The sequence below is a fragment of the Kogia breviceps genome, chromosome 15 (genome assembly GCF_026419965.1).
Source record: "Kogia breviceps isolate mKogBre1 chromosome 15, mKogBre1 haplotype 1, whole genome shotgun sequence".
Taxonomy (NCBI): domain Eukaryota; kingdom Metazoa; phylum Chordata; class Mammalia; order Artiodactyla; family Physeteridae; genus Kogia; species Kogia breviceps.
Window position 1 is genome coordinate 13,492,016 of NC_081324.1, and position 26,368 is coordinate 13,518,383.

General features: G+C 39.1%; 1 protein-coding gene across 1 annotated transcript in view; it reads right to left on the reverse strand.

Annotated features, from left to right (window-relative positions):
• CDH20 (cadherin 20) overlaps positions 1-26,368 on the reverse strand; it is a 209,747-nt gene that overhangs the window by 26,425 nt on the left and 156,954 nt on the right. Inside the window, exons 3-7 of the mRNA XM_059039373.2 lie at positions 25,873-26,167; positions 25,188-25,307; positions 22,505-22,672; positions 18,050-18,237; positions 3,905-4,158 (exon numbers count right to left, since the gene is read on the reverse strand). Coding sequence (XP_058895356.1) covers positions 3,905-4,158; positions 18,050-18,237; positions 22,505-22,672; positions 25,188-25,307; positions 25,873-26,167 — 1,025 coding nt within the window. The remainder of the gene's footprint in view (positions 1-3,904; positions 4,159-18,049; positions 18,238-22,504; positions 22,673-25,187; positions 25,308-25,872; positions 26,168-26,368) is intronic.

The window sequence follows — 26,368 nt, forward strand, 5'->3', positions numbered from 1 at the left end:
TTCAGCTCCCCAAACAGGAGAAAAGCCAACCATTCAGCCCACAGAGCCATAACCCCGATGGCAGCTCTCCAAGTTGTAAGCATAATGCTGAGGGGAGAGGCAGCCTATGATGAACCAGCTTCCTGCATTCAAACCGACAACGCCATAGCGCATGTCACGGATGGTAGGGGAGATGGGAGTGATGGAAATAATTGATGGAACCCATGACAGTACTGCCCGCTGACACACTGAGAGGAAACACTGCGAGCCTGCCTCAGAGAAGCCTCCCTCAAGTGGAATTCCTCTTCCATTTCCCAAGCGGGGCCTGAATTGAGGCAATAATAGCATTCATTACTCTGAATGGGACACTGGGCCAATTTTCAGGAGTCAAGAGAACAAATTTAAAGGCATAGATACAGATAGAATATGAGGAAATTGGGACACACTAGTGAATTACGTAGTTGGTTTTCCTTTCTGTAACCATAATATTCTCACGTACTGTGGGCAGAATAGGCATAACATACACATACAAAACTGCCTTCAGCGAACAGTAGCTGGTGTTCGTTGAGCTCCCTGCTTGTTTACTTAGCTGAGGACATTCTCTGAATTTAGGAGTGATTTTGGAGGTAGGGTGTCATGGACAGGCTCCCTAAATCCACACACACTCTAGGAAGGCACAGGAGGACAAGCTGTTTCCATGTGAGCAGGAGCCTATTTCAGTTGCATAATGGTTCAGTTTCCTGCTTGCTAGAAATTCCTTGAGCGTTTATTAAAAATTTAGGTGATCCAAACATTGCATTTTTCATGTACATGTAATTAAATCTGGAGACTTAGTTTGGGGCTTTACTAATAAATGATGACCAGCTTATATGCCTGAATACACCATAAACTTTCTAGAAATGAGATTATAAAAGTCCTGGTAATCTTTTTAAAAAGTTCAGTGACCGTTTATCCATAGCATTTGAACCTCATGTGTTTTCTGGGTGATTTAATATGCATTTTCTTTTTAGGAATGTGAACCTCATTTATTTGTAACAAAAATGCACAAGATAGACAAGCAGCATATGGCATATTCAAAGTATTTTTTAAAGAAAATAACTTTTATAGGATAAATAAGGAGAAAACAAGCAATTTGGCGAAAGATAATGTAGGAAAGTACTTTCCAAATGGGTTTATTAAGTAATAGCCAGAGATTCCACTTCTAGGTGCTTTTCCTTCTCAGAATCCAGGACCCCTGGTGTTCTGCTTGGCTACAGAGACCATTCTTTGTTCCTGTGGGACAGTACAAAGGGTCAGAGACTCTGTCTCACAATATGAATTCTGTTCCTTCTTTCCAACCGAAATGCAGAGGGACGATTATCTCTAGTTATGATAAGTGGAATTCTGCTTTATCCCCTGTGCCTGAATGCTTATCTTGTTACCTCCAGGCCTGTGGCTGTTGCCTGTTCTTGCCAGTTTCTCTTTCAAGACCTAGAACCCTGCCCTAGAATAAGCCTAGTGGACCCTGCTCTATGCCTCCCTCCTGTTCACTCTTGGATTGCTCCTGACTGGGATGTATTGGACTACACAGGCACCCCACTATAGACTTCCCTGATGCTAATTGCCTCAGTGCCATGCCAGCCAACTGACAGTTTTCAGTGGCTCATCATCTGAAGCAGCGTTTTCTGTTAGCCAGACAGGATTCCCTCATTTTTTATCCTCATTTTGCTCCATGCCAGCAGTGGATCTAGGCCTGCTGGTGTTTCTCCTTCCTTCCTAGATATGTGTTGAGATAACGACTTTAGTCCTGAATAGTGCATATTCACTCTAGGGGTGTGTGTGTGTGTATTTCCTTGTTTCTTGACTGCTTTCAGTCTCTTTTGTTTGTCATTTAGTAGTGTGACTCCTGACAAAATCATATTTCCAGTGCTTACCATGTAGGAGTCCAGAATCAGAATCTGGAAAGAATATGTGGAAGCATTCACTGGATATTCTGATTGACTCTTTTATTTATTTTTTTATTTTATTTTTTTTTTGTGGTACGCGGGCCTCTCACTGTTGTGGCCTCTCCCGTTGCGGAGCACAGGCTCCGGACGCGCAGGCTCAGCGGCCATGGCTCACGGGCCCAGCCGCTCCGCGGCATGTGGGATCCTCCCGGACCGGGGCACGAACCCGTGTCCCCTGCATCGGCAGGCGGATTCTCAACCACTGCGCCACCAGGGAAGCCCTGATTGACTCTTTTAGAAATGAGATCTGATTTTTTTTCAAACTGCTTGTTTTATTTCAAGCACTTTCCCTCCATAAAGTGTTTTTTTTTTTTTTTTTTTTTTTGCGGTACACGGGCCTCTCACTGCTGTGGCCTCTCCCGTTGCGGAGCACAGGCTCCGGACGCACAGACTCAACGGCCACGGCTCACGGGCCCAGCCGCTCCGCGGCATGTGGGATCCTCCCGGACCGGGGCACGAACCCGTGTCCCCTGCATCGGCAGGCAGACTCTCAACCACTGCGCCACCAGGGAAGCCCCCTCCATAAAGTTTTATTCTATAGAGTTTTTCCACAGTAGTGTCTCTAATTTGAATAGATTAATCAGAAGATAGATATATATTCTTGGCTTCTGATATAAATGTAATATTTATATTACAAATATAAATTTATAATAGAATTGGTTTCATTTGTGTTGTTGTTTTGGGGATAATATGATTCCACTAACTTCTGTTATACATTTAAAAAGCTTAAGGTTGAAATATCACTTCTATAAAATTGTTATAGCTCATAAAGATTAGTTTTCTTCTAAAAATCAAATATCTGAATTCAAGCAAAATAATTTTAGCCATTTTAATGCATGAAAATGTAAAATGTTTGCTAGTTGGTTAGAGGAAGCACATTTCCCCCAGTATAGTTAAACTCAGGAGAGAACCATCTTTATTAAACTGCAAAAGCACATTTTCGTTAAATACAAAATGGCACCAGGTGAGGAAAGTAACCGGCTGGCAGAAAAAGCCTTTGATGAATCAGGGTGTGTTTAAAATGTGCTGTCTGCACTAAAGCCCTAGATCCATTTGTGTGGCTTTCAACAATTAATGTGACAGATGGCTTCAAACAGCCTTGGAATGCTAATCTTTTGTGTCAAGCTTCAAAGGCTTGGCAGTTGCTCTGGAAGGTTGAAGTGTCAATCTGTCCACCAGTGGTTTGCACTTTGGTTCCATAGTCAACAGGAGATGGCCATGGCTAAAAGGGCAGCCCTCTACCCCTCCTGAGGGGGAAGCATCTAGGTTGGAATCTTGATATTCAAAACATACTTTGGAGAGGCTGTTATGTGGGCTTGCAATAGAAAGCCAGTCTACATGGTATCAAAGCTGTTGACAACAGTAATAGTTTCTATGTCTGTTCTTTGTATAGTATATGGAAATATGTGTTTATATATGTTATTTTTTCCATTTTTTAAAGTAAAAAAGTCAAAGGTTCATAAAAATTAAAAGAATGTACAGTAATCACCTTTATATTCACCACTAAGATTCAGTGATTTTTAATGTTTTGACATCTATGTATCTGTTTGGCAATATCTGGGGACTTTTTAGATTGTTACAACTCAGGGGGTGCTACTAGCATTTTGTAGGTAGAGGCCAGAGATGCTGCTAAACATTGTACAATACATTGAACAGGCATCCTCCTAAACAAAGAATTATCCACCCCCAAATGTCAATAAGGCCACAATTGAGAATTGAGAGGGGTGTGTATGTGTGTTGCTGAACCAGCTGACAGTGAGTTGTAGGCATAATGATACTTCATTTCTAAATAACGTGAAAAGTCCATGTTATTTAAGAAAAAAGAATTTAAAGAAATAGGAGAGTGTCCAGAGATGGAAGAAGCAGAGAAAAAGTGCTAGAAAATTAGGTATAAGGGAAGATTCCAGGATAAAAGGATAAGGTGAAATGTGTAGAAAAACCTGATTGAGTTGTTGGTCACATCTGGATCCTTGGCAGAAATGATCTGTATGGTTGTTCCAATTGCCACATCTTCAGGTACCTCCACAAAATAAAAGCCAGGTTCAAACACAGGGGGCTCATCCACATCTTCCACACTGATGTGCACTGTGGTTGTGTCCTGAAATGGGCCTAGGTTCAGAAAACGCATCTCTGGGTGAGGATTGGCTCCTTCCACTTTTAAGGTGTAGCTTTTCTTAGTTTCAAAACTCAGGGGCTGAAAAGTAATGATAGGAAAATAGATTAGTTAGTAGCATATACGTCAGGGTTCTAAAGGATGGATGATACTGCTGGCTAGTGGGTAGATTCCCGAATACATTAAAATGGTGGAAAAGAGGCAAGAGGAAAAATAAGGGAATTTTTTCTTTCGTTCCATGGTTCTTGGTCTTAATGTCAGTTTCAACAATTTGGGTTAAGAAAGTAAGGAGGATGCTAAAGGAAGCCAGTTTGTTAATGAAGAAAGCCACTGTACCCTGGGCAGGGCTGACTTAACTTGTCTACTCTTTAATCAGCATGGTCATCTTTAGAAATGCTCGTTCATTTGAAAAGGTGTCGTGATAATTAAGAGAGAGTTTGAGTTCTATTTCAGCATATCCATACAACTGAGGCCTAGGCTTTTCTGTTTTCTTCCTTTAAAAAAACCCAATTCTTGAGTACAAAGGCAATAGTGATTTTGTTCCAAGAAACTATCAATAAACACCTCACAAAGGTTCTCAAAGCACTGTGTCAGATCAATATTTGTGTGTTTAGTTTATCATAGACAATCTTTTTTAAAAACCTAATCCAATGCCTCATTTTACAGTTAAAGAAACTGAGATTCAGTGAGCTAGCAGACTGGCCTAAGCTGATGTGGTTACGCTGTGTCAGAGTAGAAATGCTGCTCTTGATTTTTAAATTCCTCATTCAAGGCTCACCCCCAAAAGTTTAACTTGGTCTAATAAAACCCCATGTCATAAAATATAACTTTTTTGGTGTTTCCTTTTTTGGATCTATCTCCACCTTCAGAATGTTTTATGTCAAAATAAACATAGCACTTTAGGGCAGAAAGTGGACTTGAATGCCATCTCAAGAATAATCCATTTGTGTTTTTTTTTTTTTTTAACTGACAAAAATGTATAAAAGTTTAAAGCAACACTTACCTCAAAATATCATTAATATAAAAAATGATGGAAACTCAATTCTATAATTACAGAGGATAGTGAAGCAGTTACTAAAGCTTAAAAGTCACATGTCAACTTGGTAATGACAAGTTTTTCTAGCTAAACATGTCATTCATTTGTCCCTTTTTCATAAAATGTGCTGAATGTCAGCACATTTCATGTTAGAAAGAGGCATGTGTCTAAGCAACTGGTTTGCTTTTGAGAAACAAACAGCAGTAGGAATTGCTTTAACTAAATTTGTTATTTTCAAACTCTAACAAAAAGTTTTTTGTTTGTTTTGTTGCTGTTGTTGGTTTACCACTTGTCTTGTATTTACTTAGCACCATACTTTGTACTCTTCGTTTCATGGAGTCCACCATTCCCATTTGAACGAAGTGGCCATTTCTACCAGCTGAACTGCGTCCATAGTTCTTAGTCAGAAGGCAGGGTTTTCATAAACAGGGAAGTCTGCCACTCAGATTTCAATAAATTTGAAGGAATAGGTTTACCAGTTTATTTTATTTATACTACTCTTTTAAGTCCAGACATTTATCTTTCCTGGTAAATTACATTGTATTCTTCTAGAATTCTTTCCTTACATAGAAGTAACCCAAAGTGGACACTGATTGTTTATGTTAGGTTTGAGCTAGGCAAAATATGTTGTTCCTTTAATTTTAACTTATTTTTCTAATTTGGTATGAATTTTGTAAAAATTAAGATGTAACTTACATACATTAAAATTCATCTTTTTTAGTGTAAATTTTTGTAGGTTTTGACAAATGTATACAGTTATGTATGTGTCTCCTATGATAATTAAGATATTGAACAGTTCCATCACCCCATTATGTGCTGATCTCTTTTGTGGTCAGATCCCACCCCCCCGGCACCCACTGATCTATCTTGTGTCCCTTTTACAAGAATGTCATATAAATGCAGTCATTCAGTATGTAGTCTTTTGAGTCTGGTTTCTTTCACTTAACATATGCATTTGAGACTCATTCATGTCATTGTGAATGTGGAGTTTGTCCCTTTTATTGTCAAGTAGTATTCCATTTTATGGATGTACCACAGTTTATCCATCCTCCACTGGAGGTACGTTTGAGTTGTTTCCAATTTCTGATGGTTATGAATAAAGCTACTATGAACATTTGTATACAAGTTTTTGTGGGAACATAGGTTTTCATTTCACTTGGGTAAATACCTAGGAGTGGGATCACAGGATTATTTGGTAAGTATATTTTAAACTTTATAAGAAACTTCCAAACCAATTTTCAAAGTGGCTGTATCATTTAGCATTCCCACCAGGAATGTATGAGAGTTCTGGTTGCTCCACATCCTTGTCATTATTTGGTTTTGTCAGTTTTTCTGGTTTTAGCATCTTACTGGGTGTGAAATGGTATATCTCATTGTGGTTTTGATTTGCATTTCCCTAATACCTAATGATGTTGACAGTCTTTATATTTTCTTGAAGAGTTCTTTATATATTTTATATTAAAGTCTTTTATCAGACAGGTGATTTGCAAATATTTTCTCCCAATCTGTGATTTATTTTTTCACTCTTTTATCAGTGAAGAAAAGAAACTCTTAATTTTGATGAAGTCTCATTACTTTTTATTTTGTAGATTGGGATTTTGGTGTCATATCTAAAAAAATTACCTAATCAGGGTCACAAAGACTTTCTTCTCTGTTTTCTTCTAGAAATTTTATAGTTTTAGTTTTTCACATTTTGGTAAATCATCTATTTTGGGTTTATTTTTGTAGCTATGAATCAAGGTTCTTTATTATTATTTTTATTTTTATGTACAGAAATCCAATTTTTCTAGCACTGTTGAAAGACTAGAGTGAGTTTTTAATTATTGTTAAAATTTCTTTTTAAATAAGTTACTTAGTGATTTTTATATTATTTAAGATTATTGTCTCCCTTAAATAATTTTATTATTTAAAATTTAAAGAAAAGTTGCCTTAAATACCCTAAACTTTAAATTGCCCATAATTGATATGAGTTTAACATTTCTGTCTAGAAAAGTTTTTGTACTTGTTTCTACATATTTAAATAGTAAATCAAAGAATAGTAATGTCTGAGAACCCAAGTTAAATTCAAGAAATTTCCTAGAGTTGGAGCACATAAAAATTAAGTTATTATATCCTTGAAAATTGAGTAATGAAAATTATGTTACAAAATAGTAATGCAGTTCCCCTAAGCAGCATTAATCATTCCCTCTTCTTTTCCCATAGCACTTTGTCTTACTTCCATTATGTCTCTTCTTATTTTGTATTATAAATATTTCTTTCTGTGTTGGTTGCCTTCATGATACTAAAGGGCAAAGATTATGATTTAGTCAGATTTTTATTCCCCAGTACCTAGGGAGGGCCTAAAACCCAAAAATGTTGTTACACTGAGTAGTGCAAAAGTTTTTCAGTGTATTAACATGTATTGATACTAGTTGAGTGATGATATATACAGACTTTACGTTGCCCTATTTCAATGATTGAAAGATACACATTTTTTTTGTATTTTGACATTTTGGAAATAAGGTTGCTTCTCCAATTGATAGCATCTTATAATTGCTGTAGGCCCAATGAGAGGTAGGATGTAGTTGTCAACATTTGTTCTAGCCAAACCTGGTCAAAGTAGTTCATGTTGTACTTTGGTTGAGTTCTGCACTTGTTGGTAATACATGTGTTGAACTTTACTGCCTTCTAAAATGTCTTCAGAAAGATTGTATTATGATTCAACATTGAAACAAAAGTTGCTGTGTAGGTAAAATGGTATGGAAACAATAGCAGAGAATAAATCTGATACTAGTGAAGCAAAAATGTCTGTGTCTGCAAGGGCTTTTCCAGTAACTACAAACAAAGGAATGAGAAACCATTGTATCTTTCAAATTAGCAGGAGGTTTTTTTTTTTGTGTGTGTGTGTTTTAAGTGACATATAAAACAATGATGAGGAATGTGTAAAGGAGGACCTTCAAGATGGCATAGGAGTAAGATGTGGAGATCACTTTCCTCCCCAAAAATACATCAAAAATATATCTACATGTCAAACAACTCCTACAGAACACCTGCTGAATGCTGACAGAAAACCTCAGACTTCCCAAAAGGCAAGAAACTCCCCATGTACCTTGGTAGGGCAAAAGAAAAAAAGAAAAACAGAGACAAAAGAATAGGGATGGGACCTGCACCTCTGGGAGGGAGCTGTGAAGTAGGAAAAGTTTCCACACACTAGGAAGCTCCTTCACTGGCGGAGATGGGGGTGGGTGGGTGTGGAGGGAAGCTTTGGAGCCACGGAGCAGAGTGCGGCAACAGGGGTGCAGAGAGCAAAGTGGAGAGATTGCAGCACAGAGGATCAGTGCCGACCAGCACTCACCAGCCTGAGAGGCTTGTCTGCTCACCTGCCAGGGTGGATGGGGGCTGGGAGCTGAGGCTTAGGCTTTGGAGGTCAGATCCCAGGGACAGGACTCGGGTTGGCTGTGTGAACACAGCCTGAAGGGGGCTAGTGCACCACAGGTAGCCGGGAGGGAGTCCGGGAAAAAGTCTGGACCTGCCGAAGAGGCAAGAGACCATTGTTTTGGGGTGCGTGAGGAGAGGGGATTCAGAGCACCGCCTAAATGAGCTCCAGAGATGGGCACGAGCCGTGGCTGTCAGCTTGGACCCCAGAGACGGGCATGGAATGCTAACCCTGCTGCCGCAGCAACCAAGAATCCTGTGTGCGAGCACAGGTCACTCTCCACACCCCCCATCCTGGGAGCCTGTGCAGCCCGCCACTGCCAGGGTCCTGTGATCTAGGGACAACTTCCCCGGGAGAACACACGGCTTGCCTCAGGCTGTTGCAACATTTTGGCTTCTGCGACCGCAGGCTTGCCGTGCATTCCATACCCCTCCCTCCCCCTGGCCTGAGTGAGCCAGAGCCCCTGAATCAGCTACTCCTTTAATCCCCCCTGTCTGGGTGAAGAACAGATGCCAGAGGGTGACCTACGTGCAGAGGAGGGGCCAAATCCAAAGCTGAACCCCAGGAGCTGTGGGAACAAAGATGAGAAAGGGAAATCTCTCTGTGCAGCCTCACGAGCAGCGCATTAAATCTCCACAGTCAACTTGATGTACCCTGCATCTGTGGAATACCTGAATAGACAACGAATCATCCCAAAACTGAGGCGGTGGACTTTGGGAGCAACTGTAGACTTGGGATTTGCTTTCTGCATCTAATTTGTTTCTAGTTTTATGCTTACCTTAGTTTAGTATTTAGAGCTTATTATCACTGGTAGATTTATTTATTGACTTGGTGGCTCTCTTCCTTTTTTTTTATATATATACATATTTTTTTTCCCTTTTTCTCTTTTTGGGAGTGTGTATGTGTATACTTCTTTGTGTGATTTTGTCTGTATAGGTTTACTTTTACCATTTGTCCTAGGGTTCTATCTGTCCGTTTTTTGTTAGTGTAGTTTTTAGTGCTTATTATCATTGGTGGATTTGTTTATTGTTTTGGTTGCTCTCTTCCTTTTTTCTCTTTTTAAATTACTTTTTTATTTTAATAATATGTATTTTAAAATTTTTTATGTTAGTAACTATTATTATTTTTCTTTCTTTATTATTTTTTTCATTTCTCCCTTTTCTTCTGAGCTGTGTGGCAGACAGGGTCTTGGTGCTCCGGCCCGGTGTCAGGCCTGAGCCTCTGAGGTGGGAGAACCGAGTTCAGGACATTGGTTCACCAGAGACCTACTGGCCCCATATAATATCAATTGGCGAGAGCTCTGCTAGAGATCTCCATCTCAACGCTAAGACCCAGCTCCACTCAGTGACCAGAAGGCTCCAGTGCTGGACACCCTATGCCAAACAACTAGCAAGACAGGAGCACAACCCCACCCATTATCAGAGAGGCTGCCTAACATAATAGTAAGTTCACAGACACCGCAAAACATGCCATTGGATGCTGTACTGTCCACCAGAAAGACAAGATTCAGCCTCATCCATCAGAACAGGCACTAGTCCCCTCCACCAGGAAGCCTACACAACCCAGTGAACCAACCATACCCACTGGGGTCAGAACCCCAAACAATGGGAACTACGAACCTGCAGCCTGTGAAAAGGAGACCCCAAACACAGTAAGTTAAGCAAAATGAGAAGACAGAGAAATACACAGCAGATGAAGGAGCAAGGTGAAAACCCACCAGACCAATCAAATGAAGAGGAAATAGGCAGTCTACCTGAAAAAGAATTCAGATTAATGATAGCAAAGATGATCCAAAATCTTAGAAATAGAATGGAGAAAATACAAGAAATGTTTAACAAGGATCTACAAGAACTAAAGGCAAACAAACTGATGAACAGCACAATAAATGAAATTAAAAATTTTCTAGAAGGTATCAGTAGCAGAATAACTGAGGCAGAAGGACGGATAAGTGACCTGGAAGATAAGATAATGGAAATAACTACTGCAGAGTAAAGAAAAACGAATGAAGAGAATTGAGGACAATCTCAGAGACCTCTGGGACAACATTAAACGCACCAACATTCGAATTATAGGGGTTCAGAAGAAGAGAAAAAGAAAGGGACTGAGAAAATATTTGAAGAGGTTATAGTTGAAAACTTCCCTAATATGGGAAAGGAAATAGTCAAGTCCAGGAAGCGCAGAGTCCCATAAAGGATAAATCCAAGGAGAACCACGCCAAGACACATATTAATCAAACTATCAGAATTAAATACAAAGAAAAAATATTAAAAGCAGCAAGGGAAAAGCAACAAATAGCATACAAGGGAATCCCCATGAGGTTAACAGCTGATCTTTCAGCAGAAACTCTGCAAGCCAGAAAGGAGTGGCAGGACATATTTAAAGTGATGAAAGGGAAAAACCTACAACCAAGATTATCTACCCAGCAAGGATCTCATTCAGATTCGATGGAGAAATTAAAAGCTTTACAGACAAGCAAAAGCTGAGAGGATTCAGCACCACCAAACCAGCTTTACAACAAATGCTAAAGGAACTTCTCTAGGCAGTAAACACAAGAGAAGGAAAAGACCTACAATAACAAACCCAAAACAATTAAGAAAATGGTAATAGGAACATACATATCGATAATTACCTTGAATGTAAATGGATTAAATGCTCCAACCAAAATACACAGACAGGCTGAATGGATACAAAAACAAGACCCGTATACACGTTGTCTACAAGAGACCCACTTCAGACCCAGGGACACATACAGACTGAAAGTGAGGAGTTGGAAAAAGATATTCCAAGCAAATGGAAATCAAAAGAAAGCTGGAGTAGCAATTCTTATATCAGACAAAATATTTAAAATAAAGACTGTTACAAGAGACAAAGAAGGACACTACATAATGATCAAGGGATCAATTCAAGAAGAAGATATAACAATTGTAAATATTTATGCACCTTACACAGGAGCACCTCAATACATAAGGGAAATGGTACCAGCCGTAAAAGGGGAAATTGACAGTAATACAGTCATAGTAAGGGACTTTAACACCCCACCTTCACCAAACGGACAGATCATCCAAAACGAAAATAAATAAGGAAACACAAGCTTTAGATTACACATTAAACAAGATGGATTTAATTGATATTTATAGGACATTTCATCCAAAAACAACAGAATACACTTCTCAAGTGCTCATGGAATGTTCTCCAGGGTAGATCATATCTTGGTTCACAAATCAAGCCTTGGTAAATTTAAGAAAATTGAAATCGTATCAAGTATCTTTTCTTACAACAATGCTATAAGAGTAGATATCAATTACAGGAAAAAAAGTGTAAAACATGCAAACACATTGAAGGCTAAACAGTACACTACTAAATAACCAAGAGATCACTGAAGAAATCAAAGAGGAAATTAAAAATACTTAGAAACAAGTGACCATGAAAACATGATGACCCAAAACCTATGGGATGCAGAAAAAGCAGTTCTAAGAGGGAAGTTCATAGCAATACAATCCTGTCTCAAGAAACAAGAAAAAACTCGAATAAACAACCTGAACTGACACCTAAAGCAATTGGAGAAAGAAGAACAAAAAAACCCCAGAGTTAGCAGAAGGAAAGAAATCAAAAAGATCAGAGTAGAAATAAATGAAAAGGAAATGGAGGAAACAATAGCAAAGAACGATAAAACTAAAAGCTGGTTCTTTGAGAGGGTAAACAGAATTGATAAACCGTTAGCCAGACGCATCAAGGCAAAAGGGAAACTAAATCAATAGAATGAAACAGAAGAAGTAACAACTGACACTTCAGAAATACAAAGGAATATGAGAGATTACTACAAGCAACTATATGACAATCAAATGGACAACCTGGAAGAAATGGACAAATTCTTAGAAAAGCACAACCATCTGAGACTGAACCAGGAAGAAATAGAAAATATAAACAGACCAATCAGAAGCACTGAAATTGAAACTGTGATTAAAAATCTTCCAACAAAAAAAGCCCAGGACCAGATGGCTTCACAGGCGAATTCTATCAAACATTTAGAGAAGAGCTAACACCTATCCTTCTCAAACTCCTCCAAAATATGGCAGAGGGAGGAACACTCCCAAACTCATTCTACAAGGCCACCATCAGCCTGATACCAAAACCAGACAAAGATGTCACAAAAAAAAGAAAACTACAGGCCAATACCACTGATGAACATAGATGCAAAAATCCTCAACAAAATACTAGCAAATAGAATCCAACAGCACATTAAAAGGATCATACACCATGAGCAAGTGGGGTTTATCCCAGGAATGCAAGGATTCTACAGTATATGCAAATCAGTCAATGTGATACACCATATTAACAAATTGAAGAATAAAAACCATATGATCATCTCAATAGATGCAGAAAAAGCTTTTGACAAAATTCAACACCCATTTATGATAAAAACCCTCCAGAAAGTAGGCATAGAGGAAACTTACTTCAACATAAGAAAGGCCATATATGACAAACCCACAGCCAGCATCATTCTCAATGGTGAAAAACTGAAACCACTTCTACTAAAATCAGGAACAAGACAAGGCTGCCCACTCTCACTGCTGTTATTCAAGATAGTTTTGGAAGTTTTAGCCACACCAATCAGAGAAGAAAAAGAAATAAAAGGAATCCAAATTGGAAAAGAAGAAGTAAAGCTGTCACTGTTTGCAGATGACTTGATACTATACATAGAGAATCCTAAAGATGCTCCCAGAAAACTACTAGAGCTAATCAGTGCATTTGGTAAAGTAGCAGGATACAAAATTAATGCACAGAAATCTCTTGCATTCCTATACACTAATGATGAAAAATCTGAAAGAGAAATTAAGGAAACACTCCCATTTACCATTGCAACAGAAAGAATAAAACACCTAGGAATAAGCCTACCTAAGGAGACAAAATTCCTGTATGCAGAAAACTATAAGATACTGATGAAGGAAATTAAAGATGATTCAGAAAGATGGAGAGATATACCATGTTCTTTGATTGGAAGAATTAGCACTGTGATTCAAAAAATCTACAAGCAATAAATGCTGGAGAGGGTGTGGAGAAAACGGAACCCTCTTGCACTGTTGGTGGGAATGTAAATTGATACAGCCACTGTGGAGAACAGTATGGTGGTTCCTTAAAAAACTAAAAATAGAACTACGATACGACCCAGCAATCTCACTACTGGGCATATACCTGGAGAAAAGCGTAATTCAAAAAGAGTCATGTACCACAGTGTTCATTGCAGCACTATTTACAATAACCAGGACATGGAAACAACCTAAGTGTCCATTGACAGATGAATGGATAAAGAAGATGTGCCACATATATACAATGGACTGTTACTTAGCCATAAAAGAGAAACGAAATTGAGTTATTTGTAGTGAGGTGGATGAACTGAGAGTCTTTCACAGAGAGTGAAGTAAGTCAGAAAGAGAAAAACAAGTACCGTATGCTAACAGATACATATGGAATCTACAAAAAAAAATGGTTCTGAAGAACCTAGGGGCAAGACGGGAATAAAGATGCAGATGTAGAGAATGGACTTGGGGACATGGGGAGGGGGAAGGGTAAGCTGGGACGAAGTGAGAGAGGGGCATGGACATATATACACTACCAAATGTAAAATAGCTAGTGGGAAGCAGCCACATAGCACAGGGAGATCAGCTGGGTGCATTGTGACCACCAGAGGGTGGGATAGGGAGATTGGGAGGGAGACGCAAGAGGGAGAGTATATGGGAATATATGTATATGTATAGCTGATTCACTTTGTTATGCAGCAGAAACTAACACACCATTGCAAAGCAATTATCCTCCAATAAAGATGTTAAAAAAAATTAGCACTAAAACAGTGATGAGAATTCATGGCACATTAGGTTTGATGAAATTCAAAAGTTCTGCTTTGTGGCCTGCCTAAGAGGATAGTGGACTTGAAACAATTGTTTATTGTATGCTGGAAGATGGAAGACATGCTGAAGATGTAAGATCATGCTCATAGAATAAAGAACATTCTGAAAATTGTATGTTTCAAGTTATCTTTGAAAAGCATTTAAATTAAGAGACTGAAAATCGATTGATTACTTAAAAGCCAAAAAAGACCCAAGGTACTGGGTAGTAATCAGTGTGGTTTTATGAAGACCCAATTCTATCAATTACACTTAATTTCTCTTTTTGAAAAAGTGTGTGCTTTTTTAGACAAATAATAGGCCTAAGGGAAATAAATCAAAAGCAGAACATTCCTTTCAATTTTACATGACATTATTAATGACAAAGTAGGAGGATGGGTGTGGATCAAGCATCTGAGTGAATGTTGTTCCAAAGGTATAGATTGAGCAGTCAATAGCCTCTAAAGTATTTATTGTATTTGACTTGTCCATCTACTCAACTTATTGACCTCTTTTTAAATTCCATTTTCTGGCACCTCATAAGTTCAGAAGAGAAATCCAAATGACTTTGGCAAAGTTGATACATATTTTGATTAAACATGGATATAGTTTTAGCAATGACAGTGAAAGACCGTGTTCTGTCTTATGAGGTTTAATCTTTATTCCAGGTAAGGGAGCTGGGGAAATGACATTTTGAGGTTCCTTTCAGATACAGTCTATTGCCATACCACCCTAACTAATCTCATCATATACAAAATTATAATAGTTAATATTTTTTAAATTAATGGCTTATAGTAAGGTCTAAGATATATTCTAATAATTTGACATAAATTAATATTTTATTATTTAGAATTATATATTATTTAAGATATAATATAAAATTCAAAATATATTGAGAACCTCAAAAGCTCTTCTTCTGATTGCTTAATTCTTTAAAGATAATTTTTACATTAAAGAGATAATAATTATCTCAAACTTTGAGCTTTTACCTTGTTTGTAGTTACCAGTCATGATAGGCAATGTGTTATTAATTTTTAGCTTGAGGCATGCCACATAATAGGGGAGTGTTCTTAATCTTATGTCATACAACAACTTGGTATTATTATTCTAGTCACCTTTTATAAAGTATTATTAGTTCTCAAAGAATATGAGTAAAATAAACTGCAATATTTAAATTACATCCAGATTTATATGATGGTTCCAAAGCTAATGTCAGCATTTTGCACTGTTTTGAGGTCATTGTGTGCTGGTAATAAAGATTTCTGGTTGGAGGAGTGCTGGATATATCTGTTCTTTTGTTGTACTTGATTGCAGCTTAAATAAATAAGGACAAACAAGTGAACTCTTCCCTTCTTCCCTTCTAAAGCAGTGTTAATTCACCTCTATGGAACAGCATAGAATAAAGTTATTATTAACTCATTAACTTGTGCCACATTCTAAGTTATGACTTTGTTGCTTTTGTGAAGGTCATCAATGACCTCCCTGTTCCTGAAGTCTGTGATTAATTTTCAGTGTTTTTATATGACCTTTAGCAGCACTTACAGCAGTCACTCTCTTCTCTTGGAAACAGTTTCTTTATACCTTCCAGGACACCACACTCTCCTGATCTTCCTTCTGCCTCCCTGGTCTCCTCCTCAGTCTCCTTGCTTGTTTTTGCTCTCCCTGACCTTGTCACGTTGGGCTGCCACAGGATTTATCACTGCCCTCTTCTCCATCTGTGCTCGATCCCTTGGAATATTATTATTTTTTATTTGCTTTAAGTACCATTTATGACTCTCAAATTTATATTTTCAGTCCAGAACTCTTCTCCAAATTCCAGACTCCTATAGCCAACAACTGCTATCTATACATCTCCACTTGGGTGTCTGGTAGACATTGCAAACATAACATGCTCAGAACTGAATGCCAGTATTTCCCCATATCACTTAGTGCCATCTCTATTCTTCTTGTTGCTCAGCCGACTCCTCTTTTTCTTTCATATCCTCATCCAATCTGTTAGGAAATGGTTGGTTCTACTTTCAGAATATATTCAGATTCTGACCAGTTCTCACCACATCCATTCCCAATACCGTAGACCAAGCCATCATCATCTCTTACCTTGATTATTGCAATAGCCTCTGAGCTGGTCTCCCTGTTTCCATTCTTGCCCCCTTATGGCCTTTTCTCAACACAGCTTACACAGTAATTATTTCATAATAAAAGTCCAGTGATGTCACACATCTGTTAAAATCCTTCAGTTCTCCACTTTAGTCAGATTAAAACCCAAAGTCCTTAACCTGCCTACAAGGTCCTAACACAATCTGTCCCCCTTGTTACTTTTCTGACCTCATCTCCTTCTGGTCTCCCTCTCCAGCCTTATAAACCCCCTTGCTGTTCTTGAAACAAGCCAGGCAGAGTTCCCCCTCTGGGTCTTTGCACTGGCTGTTCCTTTGTCTGGAACACTTTCCTCAGTATTTCCACGTCCATTCCCTTGTTTACAGGGCTGCCATTTATGGCTCTCACTGAAGGTCATTTATAGGGCTCCTCCGAGGGTCGTGCATTGTCAGCCTGCCCAACTCTGTGCTGTGACTCCGCCCACTTCAAGTCTTTGCATAAATGTCACTTCTCTGTGAGGCCAGTCACAAGCATGCAATTAAATTTGAAGTCATGTTGGCTCTTCTGATCTTGCTGTGTTCTATTTTACACCCCCTCCCACATAGCACTTTTCACTTTCTAATATACAACTTTATTGACTTAACTTGCTAGTTTGATTGTCTTCTTCCCCTTACTAGAATGTAAACTTCAAGAGGGCAGAGGTTTTCAGTTGTTTTACTTACTCTCTACATTAAATGCCTAGAACAGTGCCTGGCACATAGGTAGGCACTCAACAGATCTTTGTTGAAGAAATAATTTAAGATATCTTGGATTTTAAGTTGTATTTGAAATAGAGGAGAAGGCAGATGAAATCAATACTTTTTTGAATTAAAGTATTTTATCAGATTTATTTATTAGGATGTTAAAACTTCAATTATTTTTAGGTTTTATCTTTCAGCTGAGTATGTCCATATGTGCTTTATGCCACAGAATTGATAGCTTACATTCAGAAAACTTATTAATTTACTATGAAAACTTATTAACTTATAATTCCTTACTATGAAGGAGTTCCAAGTGGTAACATCACTCAGAAGCTGTGTTTGATAAAGTCTTTCCAAGTCTGATTAGCATCTTTAGGTCTTTAAGTAGCAATTTAAAAATCCCTGCCTGTTAAATATTGATTAATAATAATAGTATAGCTTGCTGTATTGTTGTTATGGTATACTATGGTAAAAATGAGGTTATTCAAATGCAGATATTGGTTAAGTTATTAACATCTTTAGGGAGTTAAGCTACAGCAGTTTTTTAAAGTGGCTAAGTAGTGAGCTAGGAGAAGTGACATATTTATAATACATTTCTATCATGACTTGGTACCCTTTCTGTAAAATGATGACACAGCCAGTGTTTACATGTAAACAAAAGGAGTAAGAGGCTTTTTTCTTAATAATAGGAAAGTGTATCAGAGGATTTGAAGCTATACATATCAATAATATAACAGTCCTTACTAATATTTTATACACATTCAAAGCCTCCGTTGAAATGATTTGGAAAAAGGAGTTGGATTACCTTCTTCACAGTTATGATGCCGACTTGGAAATGGGGATCTGTGTTAATGTCGAACGCATCTGCACCGTCTCCATCCACAATAGTGTACTTCATCTCTGCATTAATTCCTTCATCCAAGTCCTTGGCAAACACCCTTCCCACAGTAGAGCTAACTGGAGCTGATTCCAAAACACTCATCTGATAATGTTCTGTGAAGAAGAGTTAGAACATGCATTTTTTGTAATCTGTTACTACCCCCAAAAAGCCTCTTCAGTATCACATTATGTCCACCATGCTGTGCAAAACATCTTTTTCATGGTCCAAAAGTTAAAACTTGAGTTTTACAGATGAAAAAACTGAGATCCAAAGAGGCTGAGTAAATGTTATTGGGTCATAGCCTGTACTGGGTGTTTGATAAGTAGGTGCCAAAATACCTTGATCATAATCCTAGGAGTAGGACAGGACAAAAGCAAAAACATTTCTCATCTCAGTGAATCTACCTTCAGAGTGGTAGGCAGCATCAATACCTTGCTTTCCAATCTTTTCTTCCTAATGAACCATTTCCCCAAATGTTAATTACTTCTGAGAAAAACAGAAAAAACATTGTGGTCACAAAGTATGTATTTACTCTGTTTACGTTTCAAATGCCCACATTTTCTTTGTAGGCTGGCCATCATGCTGAATGCCTGTCTCTATGACCACCTGCCCATATTTAATGGAGATCAGTGATCTACAAAGGAGGACCAGCCATGGAGAACAAAATCCACCAGCTTCAGTCTGTCCGTGCACCTGGGACTGCCCATTGGCAGCTTCTTCACGGACAGATCTTTGATGCTTCTTGTTCTCTTTTCTAGAATAGAATGCCCCCAGAGTTCTCACATATGTAAGAAACTCAGAGCCAGTAATGTTCTCCTTTTCAACTTGATATCCTGAATTCACTAATTCAGTTCATTTTTGTCTCCACGATGTAGTATTTTCATTAACTTACCTAATCTGGGGCTAAACTTTTTGACATTCTTCATTATTTTGTCAATCATAACGTGAATGACTAAATATTAAATCAAACAATCACATTTTCAATATGTACACGGTCTCTCTGATTGTAATATGCATTGCAAGCTGTGGGGATGTGAACCTGGGAAGTCTGGGATGTGATGGCTTGAGTCTCACAAAGATTTGGGGAGGCTGACAGCACCCAGCCAGCTCACAGCACCCTCCCCTGCACAGGAGAAATGATGACTGTTCTTTGCCAGTGTGAGCCAGGAAATTGCTAATGTCTGTACTAAACTGGAGGCACTTGGATTTCATGATCTCTTTACACTCACTTCCAAAGTTGTTGATGGATTAGACTTTTCTATTGCAGAACATGTTTGGGAAAAACAAATAATTTTCTCCAGGAAAGCTGTATGTTCTGTGTTGAAACAAACATATACATATACATATAATTTCTACACATAATGCATTATATTAGAAATAAATAGTCTGAGGTTTTGACATTCCCTTATATTTGGTTTAATTAAAGGTGATTGAGCTTGTTCAATATAAAATAGTAGGTGTGTCATTGTGTCAACCACACCTAATCAGTTATGATAATATTTGTGAAAAAGAAGGAAAGTGGGGTTACTAGAATGAAGAATCAGAAGATTAATAATGCCGAGGAGTTTATCCAAGGTAGGTTTTGGAATAATGAGATCATTTAAACTTAGTTTTAGCAAATAGGAGAAATAACTAATGGTGAGATAAAGAAAATTTTTTTAAAGTCCAAAAATAATGACTATTTTAGAGGAAGCAGAGATAATGTGTGAACAATGTTTAGAGACACAGAGATTACTTTTATACATTTCCATTTTGTCTTCCGTGCAACATAATCTGTGTTTCCACTCTATTCTAGGTTCTTCGTTATTTTTAAAAAAAATGACAACTCAAAGTGTGTGTTTTAGAATGGTGTTAAGATGTTGCCTTGTGGGGTAGGACTGAAACCCCAGTTATCACTGTATTGTGTTATGCTTCTGTGAAGCTGCCGTGTTTGGGGTGACATTGAGACAGGCTGGGGCCTAAGCCCCTTTGCTGCAGGGCTGCAGTGCTTGCACCTGGACACACCTCTCCTCCAGCAACAAAAGACAGAGAAGCTATATGAGACTAAAAATAACTGGGTGCATGCACAGTTGGGGCAAATTCTGGACAAAAGATACAAAGAGACCAAAAAACACAACTTCCACTTTTGAAGGGCCCAGAGCAAAAGCAGGGTACTGCGCCTGCCCCCTGCACACAACACCACCTAAGTGGTGGGCAGACCTCCCCAGCCGCCCCTCTGTCCCGACCCCTGGACACACCCCTACCCTCACCCCATATAAGGAGCGAGCTCACCCCCGCTCAGGGAGCAAGCAAGGGAAACTGTTGTTCGTTCTCACTCGCTGCTGCTGCAGCAGGGTTCCCAGTAAAGCCTTGCCTGAATTTCTTGCCTGGCCTCTGATCAATTTCTGTTGATTAAGGAGGCCAAGAGCCCTGGTAGGTAACAATACAACTTTGCTGCAGTGTGTCTAGATCTACATACTGTGAGCTGTGTAATAACTTCGTTCTTCCCTTTATGCCTCAGAGATACTGTCTAGTGTCAAATTACAAAGCCAAATAGGATCAAGGATGTTCAAGAATCTGTAGTCTACAGTGTGCACAGTGTGAGCCATTCATGAAATAATAAAGATGGAACCCACAGGGTCAGCCAGGCAGTTAAGGAGCGAATCCATATGGCATTTCATAAACTGTTTTCATGATGCACTACTATTCTGAACTGTAGAACCACTCAACTAAGTAACCTACTTATTTGTCCCACTTGTGAAATATTTAATATACTGTCTTTTAGTTTCACAAAATCTCAGGGGGACTTTATGGATACCAGTTGTATGTAAATATTTGAGTTCTCTTCCTGTATTTACATAGATAAAATAGATGGCTTACTTGGTTTGACTGACTCAAAATGTAGCTATTCAGCTGATGGTCTGGTTTTTAGTTTAGCTGTTGTTGTTTAACCTGATTCCCCTGGTTAAGTCTTTCACCTGGAATTGTGTCTGCTGCTCTCATTTCTCCAACTGCTCCCTTTTAGGCATCTGCTTCTCAAATTCATATCTCCGTTCCTGGGCTCCATTCCACAGTCATAGCTCTATGTTCCACCTTCCTTAAGGACCTTCAACCTGATTGTCCTGCTGTCACTTCATATTCAAATTGGAATTTTTCTCCTCCTTCCCTGCCACTAATTCCATTATGTATCCTCTATTTCTATCAGTAGTACAATTCTTCTCCCTGTCACCCAGACTTAGAACATCACTGTCATCTTTGATTCCATCTTCCCTTAGCCAGGAAATCAAGAGACAGAAATCCATGTTTTCTTATTTGCCCCATTCCACCCCTTCCGCTGTTTCCTTACATCCTTATCAGTTCACATGTGGACCACTCTAAAAGCCTCCTAACAGACTCTCCTGCTTCTAGTCTCCACCCCTAGCAACTAGTGCTGTACACGGCTATCAAATTAGCCTTCCTTTATGTCTCTCACTTGCTCAAAAACTTTGCAGTGACTTCCGTTAGAAATATAACACATTTGAAACACTGACGAGCAGGTCTTCATTTTAGGTATCTTTGAACATAAAATTACATTTGCAGCTTTATTTCTAGGTCTTTATATCCCATATCCAGAATGTTGCCCAAAGCAAATATTTTTTGAATGAATGAATAGCTTCCCCCTTCTGGAATGTTTTCCTTTCTTCCTATTTGAATCCTTTATAGTCTTCAATCCCCTGCTGAGCTCTCATCCTTATTAAGCCTTTACTCATCTTGGTTTCTTGTGAAGGCTTCACTCTACACCAACCAAGTGGCACAGCAAATGCTGCTTCCTGGTTAACTTTTGATGAATATCGAGTGTGTACTCCCCAAGTGGACTTTAAGCTTCACAGGGGCAGAGACTGGGTTTCAAGCATATTGTGCCCCTCATGCCCAGGGCCCTTACAAAGCACGTGCTTGGTACCTGCTTGTGAATTGATTGGTTAAGGTGGTCAGATGGGTCACTATGTTCATCTCCAGCTTTGGCCCAGTTTCCCTGCATGCATTCTCAACAAGGGCAATGGGGGCAAAAATCGATTCTTGTTGGGGAGAGGTGAAAAAATCTTAGATATTTATTATATATTACAATGGTCTGTGGCTCTCTAAAGTTCAGCCCTACCCCCCAAAATCTTACTGCTTCATATTTAATTTCATGGGGAGTGGTCAGGACATGGCAATCAAGAAAAAAAGTTTAAACACTGGTTTAGTGCTATGGGAAGTTGGTATCTAGAAGGGAAATAGTTATGTGAGAATTGCATGATAAATGTCAGAAAGGAATCCATGAATAATTGAACTCAAAGAGGAACTCAGGTCTTTCTCTTTCACCTCTGTCACAGCTGCATCCCTCTGGCTTGAGACCTGTACTCTCACTGGTTAGGTACTCACTCTGGGGAAAGCGGGGTGGGTTATCATTGACATCTGAGAGGGTGATGTTGACCGTTGTGGTCCCAGCTAATCCGCCAAGCTGCCCTCCCATGTCCTTGGCTTGGATAATCACTTCATAGTATTCTTTGGCTTCTCGGTCCATGTTCATGAGTGCTGTCCTAATTACACCTGCAGGATAGAAATGACTTTGTTTTTAAAAACAAAACCACAAGTTCCATTTTAAAGATTGGGTTCTAGACTTCTCCTTGGGCGTTGTTAATGGCTAGAATTGAGATGCAAGTCACATGTTTTATTAAATTTGAGGTCAGAATCATGTTTATTAAATTTGAGGTCAGAATCCCAGTGTCAAAAAAATGCTGTGCTTAAACAAAGGGTGAATAAGTAACTATTCCAGCTGGCAGAGCTTCGCGGGCCGATTTCCTTTGGCAACATTACTGAGAAAGAACAGGAGGTGGCAGCATTGCTTCTCCGGACTGGGGGATTGGCAGTCTGAGACAGTTTCAGGCTGCTCTGTCTCACCAGACAAAACGGGCTTCGGGTCTGGAAAACAAAGCCTCATATGCCTGCAAATCTGTGATTTTAGATAATTTTCCTTTAGCTCTTTCTTGCTTCATTCAGCCCCTAGAGCCCTTGTAGTGTGAATGACTCTTCTTTAGGCAACTCATTCCTAGTCTGCTTTCTTCTGCCTCCGCAGTAATTGTAAGCAGGGTTGGAATTCAGATTTGCTTTTCCTTTTGTTTTATGTTCATTCTGTTTTGTTAGGTTCTGCTTACCTCTGTGCTTCAGTGCATTCCGTGAGCTAAGACACGAAAGATGCTCTGTGAGTTGTTTATTTTTAACACACATACAGGATGATCTCCCCCAGACAGTAGGTAGCTGCACTGCCGTGTGATGATATGGTTTCAGTTAGGAAGAGGTGTTTAAGTCAGAATCCTGTGAAACGTGTTGTTTTGATCCTGCCAAGGATGTGTGGTAACGTTTTATCTTCCTTTGAACCCTTCCACTTAGAAAAGTTGACTTCTGTGCTCTCTAGGCAAAGATTAAAGGCTTGTTTACTGCAAGTTTACAACATGACCCTTGGCTAAGTAGACCTTTTGCATGCCAAGGGAAGGAACTGGGAACCACAAACCTGTCCCCATTTTACTCCTATAATGTATATATATTGCATTATAGTAGCAACATTCGAAAGTGAAATATCTAGCATTTTCTTTTTTTAAATGGCCTGTGGGCATGGCAATAATGATCTTTTCATGTATTTTTGACCTTAACACTATAGATGCCCCCTGGGGGCTGTCAAAATAATGTAAGGTTCCTCTTGGGATGTAAAGGACACATTACCCTCTTCCTGTTTGTATATTTCCTCCCTGTGGGCACCCCCTCACTCTCCCTCCCTCCATCTGTAGAATGGTTAAAGTTACTGTTTTATGGAAGTCCCTAACTGCAACCTTTTTTCTTTCCTCCTACTAATGTATACTCCCTCACTTTCTACTTTTATGATACAGTTTTCCAAATGCCTGGTTCCCCTGAGGACTTCTGGAAAAAAATTATACCAGGTTGCTAATAGAAATGTGTTTTTTCTATTTTCTGTAAAGGGATGACTTTGAGTGTTTGTCATTGACTTTACCTCTGTGGCTGTAAGTTTCTTTACTCAAGTTTTGTGTTAATTACTCTTCGGTCCTCAATTTTCCGGTATGTGAAATGGGAATAACAACACTTCCATATATTTCACTAGTTCGCAAGATTATTGGGAGGCTCAAATATGGTAATATTTATGAATGTATTTTAAAAGGGAGAAAGTCTGGCACAAGTGCAAGATAATAATCATCATAATTGCTCTGCCCAACTTGAAAGTATTAAAGGGAGTCCTTCATAGATAAAACATAAATTCTGTAGTCAAAGCTCTTGGGTAAAACTGAAAACAAAACAAAACAAAAATCCCAAAGCCAAATTGATTTGTTGATTGTTGACATGTTCTTTTCTAGCACATTGCTCCTTACCTCCTTACCCACCCAGTTCTCTATGCTGTCCTCCCTGTTAGAGTGTCCCACTTAGCACCTCCTTTTTGGGGGGCCACATTCCATGCTCTGTGCTCTCTCGCCCCTCATCACATTCATCCATTCATTCTGGCCTTGCTCTCTGCTTAGTGCGGGGTGGCTCGGTGGGAAGGACATCAGACCACACGTCAGGGGGCCACCTCTACAACCAGAAGTACTTTGTTAGGCCTCCGTTCCCAATGTCCTTATCCTTTAAGTGAAGAGTGATGGACTGGATGATTCCCCTAAGGTCCATCCTAGTTTCAAAATCAATTATTCTAGCTCTGTAGCAAGCCCAGGTTAATATGCCAGTCCTCTTAGATCTTCTTGGCACTATAAAAGACCTTACTCCCTGGGAATAAACACCACCATGGGATTTTTTGCAGGTTAGTGAGGAGGCATGCTTTTGTGTAGGCAGTTCTTTGGGCCTCTCCAGTCAGACTTTATCCACTGTCTATGCACTGTGCTGCTCTTGCCCACCAGGGCAGTGCTAGCTTGGTCTCTTAATCCCAAAGCTTATAACAGTCCTCTCTAGTTCATATACCCCCTGGAGAGTTCTTGCAAAGGAGAGTTGGGTCTGTCATAAATAGCAGTTACAAATTATTAGAGAATAAAATCAACACCTCTGACTCAAGTATTACATCACATACCTGTTTTGGAGTCCACAGAAAAATATGGCTGGCCCTGGAGGATGCTGTACATTACCCGGGCACTGTTGCCATAGGTTGGGTCATCAGCATCTGTGGCTGTCACCTGGATAACAGAAGTTCCTGAGGGAGAGAGATGGTGGAAACCTATTCAAGTTGAATTGCTAAAGGCTGAATGCAATCCTGAATGGGCAGTTTTAAAGCATTTGCAAATGTTATGTCTGCTTCCTTGGGAGGGCCTCTTTCTAGGTCAGGTTTCCATAACTGCTTAGTACAGAAGTACTAAGTAGTAAGTACTTAGTACTAAGTTGTAAGTACTTAGTACAGAAGTACTTCAGTGGGGATGGGAGTTACTTGTGTTTTAAATTCTTAGTAACTCGTAAGGACAACACAGTCTTTGGGCCCTTCATTCCTCTTTTTGATAATACCAAAATGCTTCTCCCTTATGAATCAAATATTATCTATCATCTATATTTTATTTTGCTTTTTAAGAACCGGAACTGAATAACAATACTAGGCTTAGTATTACTACTATTTTATACTATGGCTGACTTCATTGTCTAAGTAGCTTGGTAGAGTTTTATGATTTGTGAACTGTTCTGCACATTCTGTCCTTCTCCACGTTTAGACAGGATGATCTTCTATAGTAGAACTGCTGTTTGTGAGAATCAGTGAATCTCCACCTTACCCACTGGTGACATTTCTGGCACAGTGGCGACATAAGGTCCATCCAGGAACTTGGGCTCATTGTCGTTGATGTCTTGGATTTTAATGATGAACTCTGACTCTGGCTCCATTGGCCTGCCCGTCTGCCTGTCCAGGGCTTGAGCCCTTAAAGTGTACTGGGCCCTTTCCTCTCGGTCAAGCCTCTGAATGGCGTGGATGTCTCCAGTGGTGTCGTCGATGGTAAACACGATGCCTGCACCTTCTCCAGAGAGGATGTATTTGATGGATCCGTCCCCCCTGTCCATGTCTGAATGAAGCTGAGGAAAAAAAGCACCGACATATGAACAGGTGTCAAAAATAAATAGATTTTTCAGTATGGTCTAAATTTATGATTTCCTTTCAAACAGAAAGACTTTTTTTCACTCATGTTTAAAATGTCTACAGAGAAGTAATATGCATTGAACATCAAAGAGCAAATATAAGTTGATGAATCAGTAAATTTTCTCCACATCCCATTC